General features: G+C 47.1%; 1 protein-coding gene across 1 annotated transcript in view; it reads right to left on the reverse strand.

The window, feature by feature from the left end:
* LOC125629724 (uncharacterized) overlaps positions 1-18,487 on the reverse strand; it is a 121,930-nt gene that overhangs the window by 102,392 nt on the left and 1,051 nt on the right. The window contains exons 2-5 of the mRNA XM_075124087.1: positions 14,346-14,434; positions 13,524-13,650; positions 2,376-2,489; positions 1,471-2,013 (exon numbers count right to left, since the gene is read on the reverse strand). Coding sequence (XP_074980188.1) covers positions 1,471-2,013; positions 2,376-2,489; positions 13,524-13,650; positions 14,346-14,426 — 865 coding nt within the window. The 5' untranslated portion in view covers positions 14,427-14,434. The remainder of the gene's footprint in view (positions 1-1,470; positions 2,014-2,375; positions 2,490-13,523; positions 13,651-14,345; positions 14,435-18,487) is intronic.

Genomic DNA, 18,487 nt, shown 5'->3' on the forward strand with positions numbered 1-18,487 from the left:
ATGGTGTGGATTGCACCCTCAGCAAGTTTGCGGATGACACTAAACTGGGAGGAGTGGTAGATATGCTGGAGGGTAGGGATAGGATACAGAGGGCCCTAGACAAATTGGAGGATTGGGCCAAAAGAAATCTGATGAGGTTCAACAAGGATAAGTGCAGAGTCCTGCACTTAGGACGGAAGAATCCAATGCACTGCTACAGACTAGGGACCGAATGGCTAGGCAGCTGTTCTGCAGAGAAGGACCTCGGGGTTACAGTGGATGAGAAGCTGGATATGAGTCTACAGTGTGCCTTTGTTGCCAAGAAGGCCAAAGGCATTTTGGGGTGTATAAGTAGGGGCATTGCCAGCAGATCGAGGGATGTGATCATTCCCCTCTATTTGACATTGGTGAGGCCTCATCTGGAGTACTGTCTCCAGTTTTGGGCCCCCCACTACAAGAAGGATGTGGAAAAATTGGAGAGAGTCCAGTGAAGGTCAACAAAAATGATTAGGGGTCTGGAACACAAGACTTATGAGGAGAGGCTGAGGGAACTGGGATTGTTTAGTCTGCGGAAGAGAAGAATGAGGGGGGATTTGATAGCTGCTTTTAACTACCTGAAAGGTGGATCCAAAGAGGATGGATCTAGACTATTCTCAGTGATAGCAGATGACAGGACAAGGAGTAATGGTCTCAAGTTGCAGTGGGGAAGATTTAGGTTGGATATTAGGAAAAACCTTTTTACTAGGAGGGTGGTGAAACACTGGAATGCGTTACCTAGGGAGGTGGTGGAATCCCCTTACTTAGAAGTTTTTAAGGTCAGGCTTGACAAAGCCCTGGCTGGGATAATTTAGTTGGGGATTGGTCCTGCTCTGGGCAGGGGGTTGGACTAGATGACCTCCAGAGGTCCCTTCCAACTCTGATATTCTATGATTCTATGATACAATTTGCATCATTGGTGACTAACAATAACTTTGGAATAGGAGGAATGGGATAAATGTGATGCTCCCTGATTCCCTTTAGGAAGGGCATATTCAAATTACTCATGGGACAATGGAGTTGATAGAAAGGACAAATGGGTCCATCTCCAAACCAGGAAAACTGCAAAAGGCAAAAATGGGCCCCTCCTCTGGACAAGCTGAGGTATAACGGTGCTGCCAACACTTCAAACAGCTTTAAAGGTTAGTATGTGGGAATCAGCCAAAGTATTAAAGAAAAAAAGAAGTCTTCATAGCCCTAGAGTCTTTTATGGTGTTGATCTCCCTTGCAGATTTTCTGATGCCTAACACGGTCTGAGCTCCAAAAAAAAGTTTTCCCACACTCACTGCATTCATAGGTGCATTCATTTCTTACCTGTGTGCATTTTCTGATGTGTAATAAGATGTGAGCACCGAATGAATGTTTTCCCACACTCACTGCATTCATAGGGCCTCTCCCCTGTGTGGATTCTCTGATGACTAACAAGGCTTGAGCGCTGACTGAAGGTCTCCCCACACTCACTGCATTCATTGGGTTTCTCTCCTGTGTGGATTCTCTGATGTGTAATAAGATGTGAGCGCCGAATGAAGCTTTTCCCACACTCACTGCATTCATAAGGCCTCTCCCCTGTGTGGATTCTCTGATGTTGAAAAAGGCCTGATCTGTGAGTGAAGTTTTTCCCACACTCACGGCATTGATAGGGCCTCTCTCTTGTGTGGATTCTCTGATGTTTAATAAGGGCTGAGTAGTCACTTAAGTTTTTCCCACACTCAGTGCATGTATTTTTTCTCTTTCCCATGAGGATTTCCTGCTGGATTGTTGTTTCCTTGAGGTTCTTCTGAGTTCCCTGAGAGTAAATACATTTACCCACTTTCTCCCCTGGCTGGTTTCCCTGCTCTCTCTCTGGTCTGTGCTGAATCTCACAGGATTTTCCCTGCTCATGACTCCTGGACACATTCCATTCCGATCTTTGTGATAATGCTCTGTGTTTATCTACTTGCTCAGCATCTTCCTGCTGACAATTCTGCTCCTCTTTCTCACATGCCATCGCATCACCTGCTGTGATAGAGACAGAAACCTCAAACAGGGATGGAAAGGGGAAGATCAAACCAAAAAAAGTGCTGGAGACAGGTCAAATAAAAATCAGGGACCGAACTCCCCCAAACTCTTCCCCCAAATAGGAGAGAGGAGGGGAATCAATTCAGCCTTCACATCCCATCCAAATTTGAAGGGGGAAGGGAGGAAGCAATGGCCCGGTGTCTGCTAGGATTTACAGGAAGCCATGAGCTATATTTACCCTGAGGATACAACCCCTGCTAGGGACAATAATGAACCGCAAGACCTCCCAAGGGCTTTGTAAGGCATCCCAGATGTTTCCTTCAGACACTTACAGATTCTGAGTTGGTTTAATGTTTCCTCACCTATGCAGTGAGTTCTCAGGATCTCTCTTTCCTCTGAACCCTGGAGGTCTGGGACCCATGGCTCTTCCCCTTGTTCCAGCTGGGAGAACACATCAGGTTTGGAAACTGGAAACCCTGCTCAGATGAAAGAAAACAAAGGAGTTCAGGTGATTTCATAAAAAACATTCTATTAATTTAACTTCAGTGCTTAGTGTGACCCAGTGTGCCTGGGGAAGTCCTCACTGAAAATGCCAAGGTCTGGGCAGGTTGACTCAATAGGTGTATCCCCTTGGTCTTTTCCATGGGTTCATTGTACAGCTCAGGGGTGGCTCTGGAAAATATCTTCAGAAGATAATATGTGGCTCCTGCTAGGAGCCGACTCGGGGGAAAAATGGTGGTTGCTCAGCACCCACCAGCAGCCCTATCAGCCTCCCTTCCCTCCCCCAGCACCTCCCACCCACTAGTGGCCTCCCCGATCAGCACCTCCTTCTCCCTCCTCCGTGGTCTTGCCCACTGTGATCAGTTGCTTTGTGGTGTTCAGGAGCCTCTGGGGGGGAAGGGCGGAGAAGTGAGGACATAGCATGCAGCCCCCCTTCTTCCCCTAGCGCTTCCCACCCACCGCAGTCAGCTGTTTCACGGCACTGAGGAGGCACTGGGCGGTGGGGGTAGAGAAGCAAGGACACGGTGTGCAGCCTCACCCCTCCCTCCCCCAGTGCCTCCTTCCTGTGCCTCCTGCCTGCTGCGATCAGCTGTTTTGCAACATGCAGGAGGCTCGGGAGGGAGGGAAGGAGCGAGGACACAGCTAGGGATAGGGTAGGGGGTGAGAAGAGGCGGGGGGGACTTGGGGAAAGGGGTGGAGTGGGGGGCGGGGCCTGGGACAGAGCCAGGGGTCCAGCACCCCCTGGCCAGCACCAGTGTCTCCTTGAAGAAAGCACACAGGGATTAGCTGGTGTAGAAATTTTTAATCAGAATTTTTCTTACACCATCTAACAATGGAAGGCAAGTGCAAACAGGAAAGAAAACACAGAGATGAAAATTGAGGTTTCCAACAGGAGTGGGAGAATAAGTACTTTTTCATTGAATGTAATGGTAAGGCCACGTGTCTTCTTTGCCAGATGTGTCTCTCTCAGTTCAAATCTTCAAACTTGCAGCGTCATTTTGCTTCTAGCCATCAAGAATTCCCACAAGGTTCTGAACTCTGCACTTTAAAACTGAAAACTTTGAGAAAACAAACAGATGTAGAAGCCCAGTTCTTCACCAGATGAGCCAACCGATCGCAGACTGTAACATTAGCCTCCTATTATGTGGCCTGGTACATAGCCCACGTGAAAAAGCCCTACTCTGAAGGAGAGCTTATAAAAACGTGCCTCACTGATGTGATTTCAATCCTGTCACCAGAGAACGAGAATCTACAGAAGAAAATTTCTGGACTGCAGCTTTCACACCACACAGTAGAATGCAGAATCTCCAATCTGAACAGTAACATTGAATCGCAACTGCACTCACAACTTCAGCAGTATGAATATTTGAGCATCGCTTTGGATGAGTCATGCCATGCACAGGATAAACCTTATTATTGGTACTTGTCCGCACTGTGTCCTACGACTGTGTTGTAAGGGAAGAACTCCTCGATATCGTGTCACTAAAGGACAGAACTCGGGGATGAGATCTAAAGGAGGCGTTGATGTTGGTAGCTGTGAAAAGCCACTTGCCTTTACAGAGGCTCACTGCCATTGCAACAGATAGGGCTCCATCCATGAGGGGATTTGCAAATGGATAAGTAGGGCTTTGTAAGTCTAAGGAGAGCTTTCCCGAATTTTGGACATTTTACTATTATTCATAGGGAGCAACTGATATATATAAATCTCAAATTTGACCACATCATGAAACTGGTCTTGCACATTGTGAATTTCATTCTCTCAAATGCACTCAATCACAGACAATTTCAAAATCTAATTGAAGAACTGGATGAAGATGACTCCCCTGCCGATTTCACTGTGCAGTTCAATGGCTCTCAAGAGGTAAAGTTAATTCCTGTTTTTTTGAGCTCCCAAAACCAGTAAAATTGTTTATGGAGGAGAAGCACAGAATACATCCAGCAACAAACCTTGATGCCAACTCTGCCCACAGATCTACACCAGCGACACCATCACAGGACCTAACCAGATCAGCCACACCATCACTGGTTCATTCACCTGCATGTCCACCAATGTTATATAAGCCATCATGTGCCAGCAATGCCCCTCTGCTATGTACATCAGCCAAACTGGACAGTCCCTATGTAAAAGGATAAATGGACACAAATCAGCTATTAGGAATAGCAATATATAAAAACGTGTAGGAGAACACTTCAACCTCCCTGGACACTCAATAGCAGATTTAAAGGTAGCCATCCTCCAGCACAAAAACTTCAGGACCAGACTTCAAAGAGAAACTGCTGAGCTTCAGTTCATTTGCAAATTTGACACCATCAGCTCAGGATTAAACAAAGACTGTGAATGGCTAGCCAGCTACAAATGCAGTTTCTCCTCCCTTGGAGTTCACACCTCAACTGCTAGAAGAGAATCATAGAATCATAGAATATCAGGGTTGGAAGGGACCTCAGGAGGTCATCTAGTCCAACCCCCTGCTCAAAAGCAGGACCCATCCCCAATTAAATCATCCCAGCCAGGGCTTTATCAAGCCTGACCTTAAAAATTTCTAAGGAAGGAGATTCCACCACCTCCCTAGGCAACTCATTCCAGTGTTTCACCACCCTCCTAGTGAAAAAGTTTTTCCTAATATCCAACCTAAACCTCCCCCACTGCAACTTGAGACCATTACTCCTTGTCCTGTCCTCTTCCACCACCGAGAATAGTCTAGAACCATCCTCTCTGGAATCACCTCTCAGGTAGTTGAAAGCAGCTATCAAATCCCCCCTCATTTTTCTCTTCCGCAGACTAAACAATCCCAGTTCCCTCAGCCTCTCCTCATAAATCATGTGTTCCAGACCCCTAATCATTTTTGTTGCCCTTCGCTGGACTCTTTCCAATTTATCCACATCCTTCTTGTAGTGTGGGGCCCAAAACTGGACACAGTACTCCAGATGAGGCCTCACCAATGTCGAATAGAGGGGGACGATCACGTCCCTCGATCTGCTCGCTATGCCCCTACTTATACATCCCAAAATGCCACTGGCCTTCTTGGCAACAAGGGCACACTGCTGACTCATATCCAGCTTCTTGTCCACTGTCACCCCTAGGTCCTTTTCCGCAGAACTGCTGCCTAGCCATTCGGTCCCTAGTCTGTAGCTGTGCATTGGGTTCTTCCGTCCTAAGTGCAGGACCCTGCACTTATCCTTATTGAACCTCATCAGATTTCTTTTGGCCCAATCCTCCAATTTGTCTAGGTCCCTCTGTATCCTATCCCTGCCCTCCAGCATATCTACCACTCCTCCCAGTTTAGTATCATCCGCAAATTTGCTGAGAGTGCAATCCACACCATCCTCCAGATCATTTATGAAGATATTGAACAAAACCAGCCCCAGGACCGACCCCTGGGGCACTCCACTTGACACCAGCTGCCAACTAGACATGGAGCCATTGATCACTACCCGTTGAGCCCGACAATCTAGCCAACTTTCTACCCACCTTATAGTGCATTCATCCAGCCCATACTTCTTTAACTTGCTGACAAGAATACTGTGGGAGACCGTGTCAAAAGCTTTGCTAAAGTCAAGGAATAACACGTCCACTGCTTTCCCTTCATCCACAGAACCAGTAATCTCATCATAGAAGGCAATTAGATTAGTCAGGCATGACCTTCCCTTGGTGAATCCATGCTGACTGTTCCTGATCACTTTCCTCTCATGTAAGTGCTTCAGGATTGATTCTTTGAGGACCTGCTCCATGATTTTTCTGGGGACTGAAGTGAGGCTGACTGGCCTGTAGTTTCCAGGATCCTCCTTCTTCCCTTTTTTAAAGATTGGCCTCATCCAAAGAGGGCCTCATCCTCCCTGATTGAACTAACTTTGTTATCCCTAGCCTGATTCTTGCTTGCATATTTATACCTGCCTCTGGAAATTTGCACTACATGCATGAGACAAAGTAGGTATTCACCCAAGAAAGCTCATGCTCCAGTACGTCTGTTAGTCTATAAGGTGCCACAGGACTCTTTGCCGCTTTTACAGATCCAGACTAACACGGCTACCCCTCTGATACTAGAATACATCTTGAACTTACAGATCCTGGATGGGTTCTAGACTTGGCATTTCTTGCAGACATGCTGCTGCATTTGGATAAAATAAACATGGACTTACAAGGAACATTTTGGTTGCTCTCTGATCTAGTGCAAGGCGTATTTGCATTCATGAACAAACTGCAGTTGTTTCACAGATAAATGCTTGAGGGAGAGAAGCATAGAATATCAGGGTTGGAAGGGTCCTCAGGAAGTCATCTAGTCCAACCCCCTGCTCAAAGTAGCACCAATCCCCAACTAAATCATCCCAGCCAGGGCTTTGTCAAGCCTGACCTTAGAAACTTCTAAGGAAGGAGATTCCACCACTTCCCTAGGAAACCCATTCCAGTGCTTCACCACTCTCCTAGTAAAAAAGCTTTTCCTAATATCCAACCTAAACCTCCCCCACTGCAACTTGAGACCATTACTCCTTGTTCTGTCATCTGCTACCTCTGAGAACAGTCTAGATCCATCCTCTTTGGAACCCCCTTTCAGGTAGTTGAAAGCAGCTATTAAATCCCCCCTCATTCTTTTCTGCTGCCGACTAAATAATCCCAGTTCCCTCAGCCTCTCCTCATAAATCATGTGCTCCAGCCCCCTAATCATTTTTGTTGCCCTCCGCTGGACTCTCTCCAATTTTTCCACATCCGTCTTGTAGTGTGGGGTCCAAAACTCGACACAGTACTCCAGACGAGGCCTCACCAATGCTGAATAGAGGGGAATGATCACATCCCTTGATCTGCTGGCAATGCTCCTACTTATACAGCCCAAAATGCTGTTAGCCTTCTTGGCAACAAGGGCACACTGTTGACTGATATCCAGCTTCTCGTCCACTGTAACCCCTAGGTCCTTTTCTGCAGAACTGCTGCCTTTCCACTCGGTCCCTAGTCTGTAGCGGTGCATGAGAGTTGACATACTTTCCCTCAATGTTACAACTTCAAGCCAGATCAAAATAAGATGCAGCAGAACCCCTAAAATGGAGCACAACTAGATATGTGAGCCTGATTAAATATCTTAAGGACAGTTTTGAGGAAAGATCCCAACATTTGCAGCAGAAAAGACCTCAAAACAGATTTCTGATTGACCCTTTTAGTGCTGAAGCCAATTGTCTGAAACCCCCTTTAGTCACTGATGAAGAAACTTCCCAGAAGGAAATAATAGAACTTTTGGAAGATGACAGATTGAAATCTGTTCAGAAGACACAGGGAGACCCTTACTTTCTTGAAATCTGTATCAAAGGATAAATACCCCAACATCAGAGGAGTGGCCCAAAAATTAATCTTGATGTTTGCCTCGACCTTTCTTTGTGAGTCTGTTTTCTTGACACTCAAACATGTGAAATCCAAGCACCGATCCGTTTTGACAGACAGCCACTTAAGAGAACTGCTGCATGTGAGCACAACTGAACAGAAACCAAACTTCAAGGGAATTGTTGAAAGCAAAGGTTGCCAGAAGTCCCATATCTACCTATCTATCCAAATATATACACACACACATATATAGATATATGTATATAATCATTACATATTACTGGGCTCTTTGGCAATGTACATTGGTAAATTCTGGCTCTCTCTCAGGCTCAGGTTGGCCACCCTTGGTACAGCTGATGACTCTTCATGGGCCATCAAACAGGCTAGATAGTGCTAATGGCATTCTGCCTGGGGATGTCCCCCAGAAACACTGGACAAGTCTGGAAATACAGATATATCCTGCATATCTATAACTCACAATACAAAGGTGATACAAACATAGAAACAAAAAGGAGTACTTGTGGCACCTTAGAGACTAACCAATTTATTTGAGCATAAGCTTTCGTGAGCTACAGCTCACTTCATCGGATGCATACTGTGGAAAGTGTAGAAGATCTTTTTATACACACAAAGCATGAAAAAATACCTCCCACCCTCCCACTCTCCTGCTGGTAATAGCTTATCTAAAGTGATCACTCTAAAGTGTGGGATGGGGAGGGGGGGAGAGAAAACCTGGATTTGTGCTGGAAATGGCCCAACTTGATTATCATACACATTGTAAGGAGAGTGATCACTTTAGATAAGCTATTACCAGCAGGAGAGTGGGGTGGGAGGGAGGTATTTTTTCATGCTTTGTGTGTATAAAAAGATCTTCTACACTTTCCACAGTATGCATCCGATGAAGTGAGCTGTAGCTCACGAAAGCTTATGCTCAAATAAATTGGTTAGTCTCTAAGGTGCCACAAGTACTTCTTTTCTTTTTGCGAATACAGACTAACACGGCTGTTACTCTGAAACATAGAAACAAGAGTCACATACTTGGAAACTCATAACATTTTCACAGATACCTGACAGGGCATAGCTAGCACGATTCATTGCACTTTTATAATATTGGTATTAATAATAATATAAAGTGTCTCACAATTCCATACAGTGTCACACTTAGTAAACCAGTGAACAAGTATGGCTTGTGAGATATCGTTCTGAAAACTCATAATCCACTGAATATTATCCTCCTGTTAAAATATGTGTAGCAACACTGTAAAGTGATGAGATTTTACTGTATGGTATTACTGAAAAAGTTACAATTCTGGGGAACACCCACAGACCAGTTCCTCAGAGACAGCAAGGAAAACAGCTGGTGAAATAGCCATTCTCCAGCAGGGAGAAGGTGTGAACAAGATATTGGGCTCAAGGGGTAGCAATCAATGGCTCCATGTCTAGTTGGCAGATGGTATCAAGCAGAGTGCCCCAAAGGTCGGTCTTGGGGCCAGTTTTGTTCAATATCTTCATTAATGATCTGAAGGATGGCGTGGACTGCACCCTCAGCAAGTTTGCAGATGACACTAAACTGGGAGGAGAGGTAGATACGCTGGAGGGTAGGGATAGGATACAGAGGGACCTAGACAAATTGGAGGATTGGGCCAAAAAATTGTCCTTGACAGAACAAGGAGTAATGGTCTCACGTTACAGTGGGGAAGGTTTAGGTTGGATGTTAGGAAAAACTTTTTCACTAGGAGAGTGGTGAGGCACTGGAATGGGTTCCCTAGGGAGCTGGTGGAATCTCCTTCCTTAGATGTTTTTTAGGTCAGGCTTGACAAAGCCCTGGCTGGGATGATTTAGTTGGTGTTGGTCCTGCTTTGAGCAGGGGGTTGGACTAGATGACCTCCTGAGGTCCCTTCCAACCCAGATATTCTACGATTCTATATTCTATGACTCATTTACATGGCATCACAGGGAAGGCTCGAAGCTCACATCCACAACAGACAGCCCGTCACCATGACTCAGGTGAAAATTGAAGATGTTTCTCGTTCAAAGGACTGAATTAAAAAAAGAGGTGGGGAAAATGCTTGAGACTCTCCCCCACTTTTGCCTCTCCTCATGACAATAATTCCTGAAGAATTGAACTTGGGCGGGAGGGGCGGGTTAGGGGGAGTCCTGGCAGAAAGGAAAGCCAGCCGGTCTCAGCATATGGTGAGAGAAACATTTACTTTGAATCCATTTTAGCTTGTTAAGTTAGACATTAGTGTGACGTTATTGACATAATCTGGGACTGTATAGATCATTGTTGCAACCACGGTCCTGTAGTGGCACCAAATCTTCTATAAAGGGGGTCAAATGAGGTGTCCAAGACAAGGTTATGGTATTGGCTCTCTACTGTCTTTATTTCAGACTTTTGCTATTGCTTCTGGGTGACACCCCAGACAAGTTGGTGTCAGCTCTGCCTAGCCTGCTAGATGGCCCATTAAGGACCATCAGCGATACAACTGACCCATTGAGAGAAAGCAGACACCTTGGGACTCAGCAAGGTGTGCAGGGACCTGCCTCTGGACAGAACTCTGAGGTTTTTCCAGGCCATGGGATGGGCAGCTTGTCTTTGAGACAAAGAAAGCAAAGACCACATGGCAAGAGACTGTAAAAAGCTGCTGCAGCTCCTCCATCTTGTCTTCAATCCTGCTTCATACCTCTGGAGGGACTTCGCTACACTGAAGCTTTGAACCAAGGACTGAAAGACCCGTCCCAGCTGGGGATGTTCTCCAGAGACTTGATTTGAACCTGCAGTTTATTCTATCACTGCTACAAGCCTGAACCAAGAACTTTGCCATTACTGTATGTCATTGATTCCATTTAGCCAATTCTAGCTCTCATCTGTATCTTTTTCCTTTTATGAATAAACCTTTAGATTTTAGATTCTAAAGGATTGGCAACAGAGTGATTTGTGGGTAAGATCTGATTTGTATATTGACCTGGGTCTGGGACTTGGTCCTTTGGGATTGAGAGAACCTTTTTTCTTTTACTGGGGTATTGGTTTTCATGACCATTTGTCCCCATAACGAGGGGCACTGGTGGTGATACTGGGAAATTGGAGTGTCTAAGGGAATTGCTTGTGTGACTTGTGGTTAGCCCGTGGGGTAAAACCGAAGTCTTCTCTGGCTGGCTGGTTTGGTTTGCCTTGGTGTGCAGAGACCCCCCAGCCTTGGGCTGTAACTGCCCTGCTTTAAGCAATTTGTCCTGAATTGGCACTCTCAGTTGGGTCCCACCAGAACTAGCATCGTTACAGGTTAGTTTGTGTTTTATCTTTCATTTCTTTTGTAACTAATTCTGACTTTTATGCCTCATTACTTGTAGTCACTTAAAATCTTTTTTTTTTTGGTCATTAATCTTGTTGTATTGTTTTATCTAACCAGTTTGTTTGGATTAAAGTCTGTGGGAAATTCCATTCAGGATAACAAGGCTGGTGCATGTCATTTTCCACTGGTGAAATGAAAGATTTTATATGAGCTTGTGTTGTTCAGTAGCATGCTGGACAGTGCAAGAGGCACATTTCTGTGGGGAGTCTGGCACTTGACAATTTGCTGGTGTTCTCCCGAGATGTAATTCAGGAGTGGCTGACTAGCAGCACTCAATACTATGTAGCTGGGAGAGAGTTACATGCTGGAGACTGCGTGTTAACCGGCCAAGAGGGGCTGTTCTCACAGTAAAACAGTGGAAAAAGCACCCCAGGTTGGAGAACTGAGAGGACACAGCTGTTCAACATTCCAGATTGTACTGTGGGTAATGTCACAGACACTCATTATGACGGAGCCTCTTACAACACAGAGACGGTAAATCCATGTCCCAGAAATCGAAGACTCCAGACAGAGGGCAAGTCTCCCTGGCACTGCTTCTTGCTGACAGAGAAGTCCAGAGACAATGAGAGAGTCCTGTGGAAGCTGGGAACAGTAAGCATTGGCTGGTGGGGTTCAGTGGAGAAAGGGAACAGGAAGGACAGGGATATTACTGAATGCAGGATCTCAGCAGTACTAGATGTCAGGATAGCACATAGTGCAGCACCTTGGAAAACATAATCCCAACTATACATACAAAATGACGGGGTCTAAATTAGTTGTTTCCACTCAGGAGAGGGATCTTGGAGCCACTGTGGCTAGTTCTCTGAAAACATCCACTCAATGTGCAGCAGCAGTAAAAAAAAGAGAACAGAATGTTTGGCATAATTAAGAAAGGGATAGATAATAAGACAGAAAATATCATATTGCCTCTATATAAATCCATGGTACACCCACATCTTGAATACTGCGTGCAGACGTCGTCACCCCATCTCAAAAAAAGATATATTGGAATTGGAAAAGATTCAGAAAAGGGCAACAAAAATGATGAGGGGTACGGAACAGATTCTGTATGTGGAGAGATTAAAAAGACAGGGACTTTTCGTCTTGGAAAAGAGATGACAAAGGGGAGATATGAGAGAGGTCTATAAAATCATGACGGGTGTGGAGAAAGTAAATAAGGAAGTGTTACTTATTCCTTCTCATAACACAAGAACTAGGAGTCACCCAATGAAAGTAATAGGCAGCAAATTTAAAACAAACCAAAGGAAGTATTTCTTCACACAACGCACAGTCAACCTGTTGAACTCTTTGCCAGAGGATGTTATGAAGGCCAAGAGTAGAACAGGGTTCAAAAAAAGAACAAGATAAATTCATGGAGGATAGGTCCATGAATGCCCCATTAGCCAGGATGGGCAGGGATGGTGTCCCTAGCCACTGACTGCCAGAGCCTGGGAATGGACGACAGGGGATGGATCACTTGTTGATTGCCTGTTCTGTTCATTCCCTCTAGGACACCTGGCATTGGCCACTGTCAGAAGACAGGATACTGGGCTAGATGGACCTTTGGTCTGATCCAGTATGGCCGGTTTTATGTACTAGGGAATCTAGTGAGACCAGTGTAATGGGAGGGAGTATGAAAATCGCTGGCTGTGGAGAACACTGGGAAATTAGAAGCAATAATTCAGAAGCAACAGTCTCTAATTAGTCTGGAAAAGCAGAATGTGAAAAATAAGAATCAGGTCATGTGACTTCAGGAATGATGGACTCCAAGATCCACAGAGCCTGCAGAGAAGAGAGATTGTGGTGATTGCACATGGGGATGTGGGAGCAAGACTCTCCATGTCTCAGGAAGTTTCACTACTAACCGAGGCCATTTTCACACACTGGGGTACAATCCAGATCAATGAGGAGTTGTGTCACCTGTAATCCTGGGTGAGATTCAAGGTTCTGCTGCTGGAGCTCCCCTCTCTGGATGCCCCCCGCCAGCATTCAAGGGGTGTCTGTGTGATAAATAACCCTGGACCAGCAACTCTGACTCCAGCAGCCTGCTTTTCCACCCCAAGCACATGCTGGTTTGGGTGGAGTAGGCTCAGGGTTTGAGATAAGGCCAGGGGCAGGAAGCTTCTGTTTGTTATGATGGACCTAACCCCTGGTTCTACTTGTGTAAACAGGAGATATTTGACACGGTGCGATACTGCTCCTGTGCTCTGCTCCCAAAGTGTTCTGCAGCAGGGGAGGGTCTCTGGCAGTGTGTGTGTCACTGGCATGTTGGGGTGATGCTGAAACAGGACAGAGTAGAGGTGGCATTGTGGGGGTGGTGTGAACCTCATCTCTTCAGTTCCCCTTCCAAGAACCGAGGGGACAGGAATCCTTACCCAGCGAGGTCACATTCTCATAGTTCTCCTGCATGACGTCTCTGCAGAGGGCTCTCTGAGCAGGGTCCAGCAGAGCCCCCTCTTCCCTGGTGAAATACACAGCCACCTCCTCGAAGGTCACCGGCCCCTGAAAGAGCCAGAGCCCCACACTCAGGACCTGCTGCCCCACTCACAGCCCCACTATTCGTGGGGGAGAGGAGCCAAATGGGAGCTCTGGGTGGACTGCAATCAACAGAGTCCCACCCCCACCCCGCTCAGAGCATCCAGGAAACACCAGGGTGAGGGGACAAAGAGAGAGTCCCTTGTCTCTCCCAGCAGATCCATCACACTAGCCACAGACTGATACAGGAGGTGGAGCCCCTAGCAGGGCCCAGGGAGAGCTCCCTAGTAGGAAGCCCAACACCCTCCTCATTGTGAGGAGCTGGATATGGAGGGGAATCTCCCCAAACCTGACTGGTGGGGGCCCCCTTTCATATCTCACAGCAGCTGCTGGTTAGTCGGGTCAGGCTCCAGCACTGGGAGTCTGGTCAGTTTTCCTAGCCCCATGTAGGTGGGTTATTTTCAGTTTCACAAATGAAGGCATTTCCACCTCCAAACTCATGGGTCTGTTCCTAGAATCTAGGCCACTTATTAAACTAGTCCTGGCAGGTTTGCCATCACCTGGCCTCCTCCCTTTCTCCACACTGTGAATTTCCTGCCACGCTCCACCCTCCAAACCAGACTGTGCAAACCTTCCCATCTCCAGTGTATTCGCTGTCCCTCTCCCTCCTGCAGGACCCCACCAACTCCCACCTCCCTCCCCACCGCCCGAATAATCCCTACCTCAGCTGGCTCCTCTGCAGCCATTTCTCTCCCCTGTCCCGTGGGAGTACGGGATGAACTGGAAGGAAACATGGATGTCATTCTGCAGCCTGGGAGGGGGAGAAGGGCAGTTGTGGGGGTTTCAGAACAGTCTTTAGTTAATTTCACATCACGATCCCCCAGGCTCTTTCCCTGCAGACAGACATCCTACATTCTGCCATACTGGGAAATTACTTGATCTCTTTATTACAGTGCAGACCTGGCCCCTCCTGCCAGGCTAAGCCCACAGAGAGATTTTTAACCTTCCTTCTCCCTCCCCCCATCCCATAACAAAGTATCTGAACACAATGCTAGAAAAAAGCAGAACCAAAGGAGTCATTGTGAGGGGGGAAGGATAGCTCAGTGGTTTGAGCAATGGCCTGCTAAACCCAGGGTTGTGAGTTCAATCCTTGATGGGGCCATTTAGGGATCTGGGGCAAAAATTGGGGATTGGTCCTGCTTTGAGCAGGGGGTTGGACTAGATGACCTCCTGAGGTCCCTTCCAACCCTGATATTCTATGATTCCCCCGGACACTGGCCACACCCCAGCAGGGGGAATATGGAATCAGGAACTGGTTTTTCCTCTGTCTGATCCTTTTCTTGTTCACTGGGAAGTGATTCTGCCCAGCGATGCTGCAATACATGTGTCTGGGTAGATCAGAGAGCTGGAAATCTCTCTCCCCACTCAGTTCTACCACTGCCCCTTTCTTTCAGTCTCTCCTTCCCCTCCCCTCTCTCCCCCCCCTCTGTGTTAGATTAAAAGTAATAATTAATACATTAATTATTTTCGGGAAAATATGGTCCAGTACAGACCCCTGATTTGGCTTGTATTATTAGAAAGAAATATGTCTCTCAGCCTGCTGAGTTTGAGCGAAGTGAAGCAGGCCTGTTAGTTTGCAAGGTCCGTGCTAATTGTAGAAAAACATCCAGAGAAAAAAAGTTTGTTCTAAAGGTGATAAGACTGCTGTCTCCTTGAGGTCAGGAACAAGATTTGTTAATCCTCCACTTTTGCATTCCTATCTCCCTTGTTTTCTTTTCATGTTTAACAAGTGGCATGGATAGATTCACTGGAGTCTGTCATGCCCCAATGATTTGAGAATGGTTATGTTAAAGAATGTGTAGGTAATAAAATATAAATGTGATAGGAAGTAAAATATTAAGTAAAATGGAGTGTAATTGCAATTGTGTGTTTGGATGAGTAATAAAAAGGTTGAAGTGCCAGCCTAATAAATGACACCACATCGAGAGGAAGAACTGACAGGCTGAAGAGTGCATTGGGTGAGATAGCCCGATGATAAACCTGAGGGCATACCAGAATCCACCCACAACTGCCCCAAGGACAGGGAGAGCTGAAGAAACAAAGAACAAGATAAAAACATACTGTCATTCCGTCATTGCTGTGCCATCTGTGTGATTGACTATCACTTCAAACGTGAGAACAGCATGACAAAGCAAACCCTATAAACTTGTACGAGGATAAAACCCTATAAAAACAGACCCTGAAGACTGAGAACTTTGGGTCTGATTCTGCAACCAACCTCCAGGAACATCAGATGCACATCTGACAAGGCCCTGCTCCCTCTTCGTGTCCAGGCCACCTGGCCAGTGGCTTGGCTTGAGCAATCTCCAAGCTGGTAACTATAACAACCTTGCAGAACTCTGTGTGTATGAGTGAATGAATGTGTAAGAGAATGAAATGTTATAGCTATAACTGATTGCTTACTTTAATTCTTTCTGTATTCACAATAAACATGGCACATTGCCTTAGCACCTAAATAAGATCCTGCTGGTTTTCATTTTCTAAGTATAACATCTGGCTGGGAAAGTCCCATTCCTGGGTTCTTTGCTCTCCTATGGCTGGATTTTCTCCTGGTAATTGCTAATGGGAAGAGAAATGACAGGGGGCTGTTTGTGCAGAGTCACTATAATGCCAGACCCCAACACTTTCTGTGAGGTCTTTCAGTTACCTGGAGTCTGTGGCTCAGAATTTAGTATTAACAGGGCCCAGGGCTGCCCTAGGGGGCTAGCACATCAGAACCACCCCTGAAATCCCAAACCTCCAGAACCCACCAACCTAACTAGGGTACCCGCTGTTCAGCCACCCAGAGGCCTCCTCCTACCACAATGCCCCTTCAGCTCCAGCTGCAATCTCCCCACACAGACACCCCCCCGCCCAGCAACAGTGTTACCTCACAGTGTTGGATAAGTGGATAGAAAGTTATCACCACCCCGTGCTGGCCAGTCACACAGGCAGAGGGAGCCCTGGGGGATGCTTCTTTAACAGGAGAATGGAAGGCATGGAGGGCCAAAATAGGTAAAACATTTCCATGCCCTGTCACTAGCAAATAATGGCCACCGTGAATCCACCCCACACATGGCTACATCTTAGCACATTGGGAAGCAACCCCTCACTGAGACCATTTGTCGGGGTGTTTGGGATACTTCTGGACCCACGCTGCACTCAGAGCAATCTCCTCATCCCGTGCCAGCTGGAAAAAAGAAAAGGGTCCAGCCAGGTCTCCTGTTATCAGCTGGGAACCACTGATCCCCCAAACAGGGGGAGGCCTCTGGCTTTGATGTGTATTAAAGATGTGGCTGGTCTCTTTCATTGGCAAACATTTTAACAGAGATAAAGGGGAGAACAAATGATTCTCAAAGGAGCGGGGAAAGATGACCACTGGGCAATTTAACCCCCTGCAAGCTCCAGGATGGAGAACAACACAGGGCCACAGGTTCCCTCCAAGGAAGGAGAAGTTGCTGGGATTTAGAAACATGGGGAACAGCCCCAAACCCAAGAGGATTTTTAATTGACATTTGATAATAACATAGAAAGAGGCAAAAACTGATTTGAGATCAATGTTCAGAAATGAAAGAGAAAGGGTGGAAATCTGCGGGATTTTGGATCCATTTTTGCAAATTAGAGAGGAAAGTGGAAAATCAGAGGGATTTTATATCAGTAGTTGATATGAGGTAAAATCTGAGTGTATTTTACATCAATATTTGATAAATGAATAGAGAGGAAATGGGCAACATTTACAAACATTTTATATCCATATTCAAGAATCTGAGAAAGGGTGTAAATCTGACATTTTCTTAATATTTTATTTATTTATGTATTATTTAATTAGAGAGACGGGGAAATCTCAGGGCATATTCAATTAGAAATAGAAACCTAGAGTAAAGTGGGGCAAATGTTTAGGGCAGGGGTCGGCAACCTGCGGCACGTGAGCTGATTGTTAGTGGCACTTTGCTGCCAGCCGGGGTCCCGACTGCCGGCCCCTCTCAGCCTGCTGCTAGCCTGGTTGGACAGAACCCCGGGCTGACAGCAGGCTGCCGGCCGGGACCCCGCCTGGCAGGGGCCGGCGGATGGAACCCCAGACAGGCAGTGGGCCAAGCGGCTCAGCCCGCTGCCGGCCTGGGGTTCCGTCTGCTACCCCCGCTGCCGGTCTGAGGTTCCGTCCGCCGGCCCCTGCCAGCCGTAGTCCCAATCACCAACCCCACTCAGCCCGCTGCCGGTCTGGGGTTCCGTCCGCCGGCCCCTGCCAGCCGGAGTCCCGATCGCCGGCCCTGCTCAGCCCGCTGCCGGTCTGGGGTTCTGTCCGCTGGCCATGCCAGCCGGAGTCCCGATCGCCGTCCCTGCTCAGCCCACTGCCGGTCTGGGGTTCCGTCCGCCGGCCCCTGCCAGCCGGAGTCCCGATCACCGGCCCTGCTCAGCCCACTGCCGGTCTGGGGTTCCGTCCGCCGGCCCCTGCCAGCCGGAGTCCCGATCACTGGCCCTGCTCAGCCCGCTGCCGGTCTGGGGTTCTGTCCGCCGGCCCCTGCCAGCGGGAGTCCCGATCGCCGGCCCTGCTCAGCCCGCTGCCGGTCTGGGGTTCTGTCCGCTGGCCATGCCAGCCGGAGTCCCGATCGCCGGCCCCGCAATATTACTGGCATGCGACACCTTAAATTACAGTAAATAAATGAAGACTTGGCACACAACTTTTCTCAAAGGTGGCCGACCACTGGTTTAGGGTATTTTATATCAATCTTTGAGATTCACAGGGAAAACGTGTCACAAACTACGCATTTGATAACAAGAGAGAAAAACACCAAGATCTGAGGGGATTTTAGATTTCTATTATTAT

Source organism: Caretta caretta, chromosome 28, assembly GCF_965140235.1.
Source record: "Caretta caretta isolate rCarCar2 chromosome 28, rCarCar1.hap1, whole genome shotgun sequence".
In the NCBI taxonomy this organism is placed as follows: domain Eukaryota; kingdom Metazoa; phylum Chordata; order Testudines; family Cheloniidae; genus Caretta; species Caretta caretta.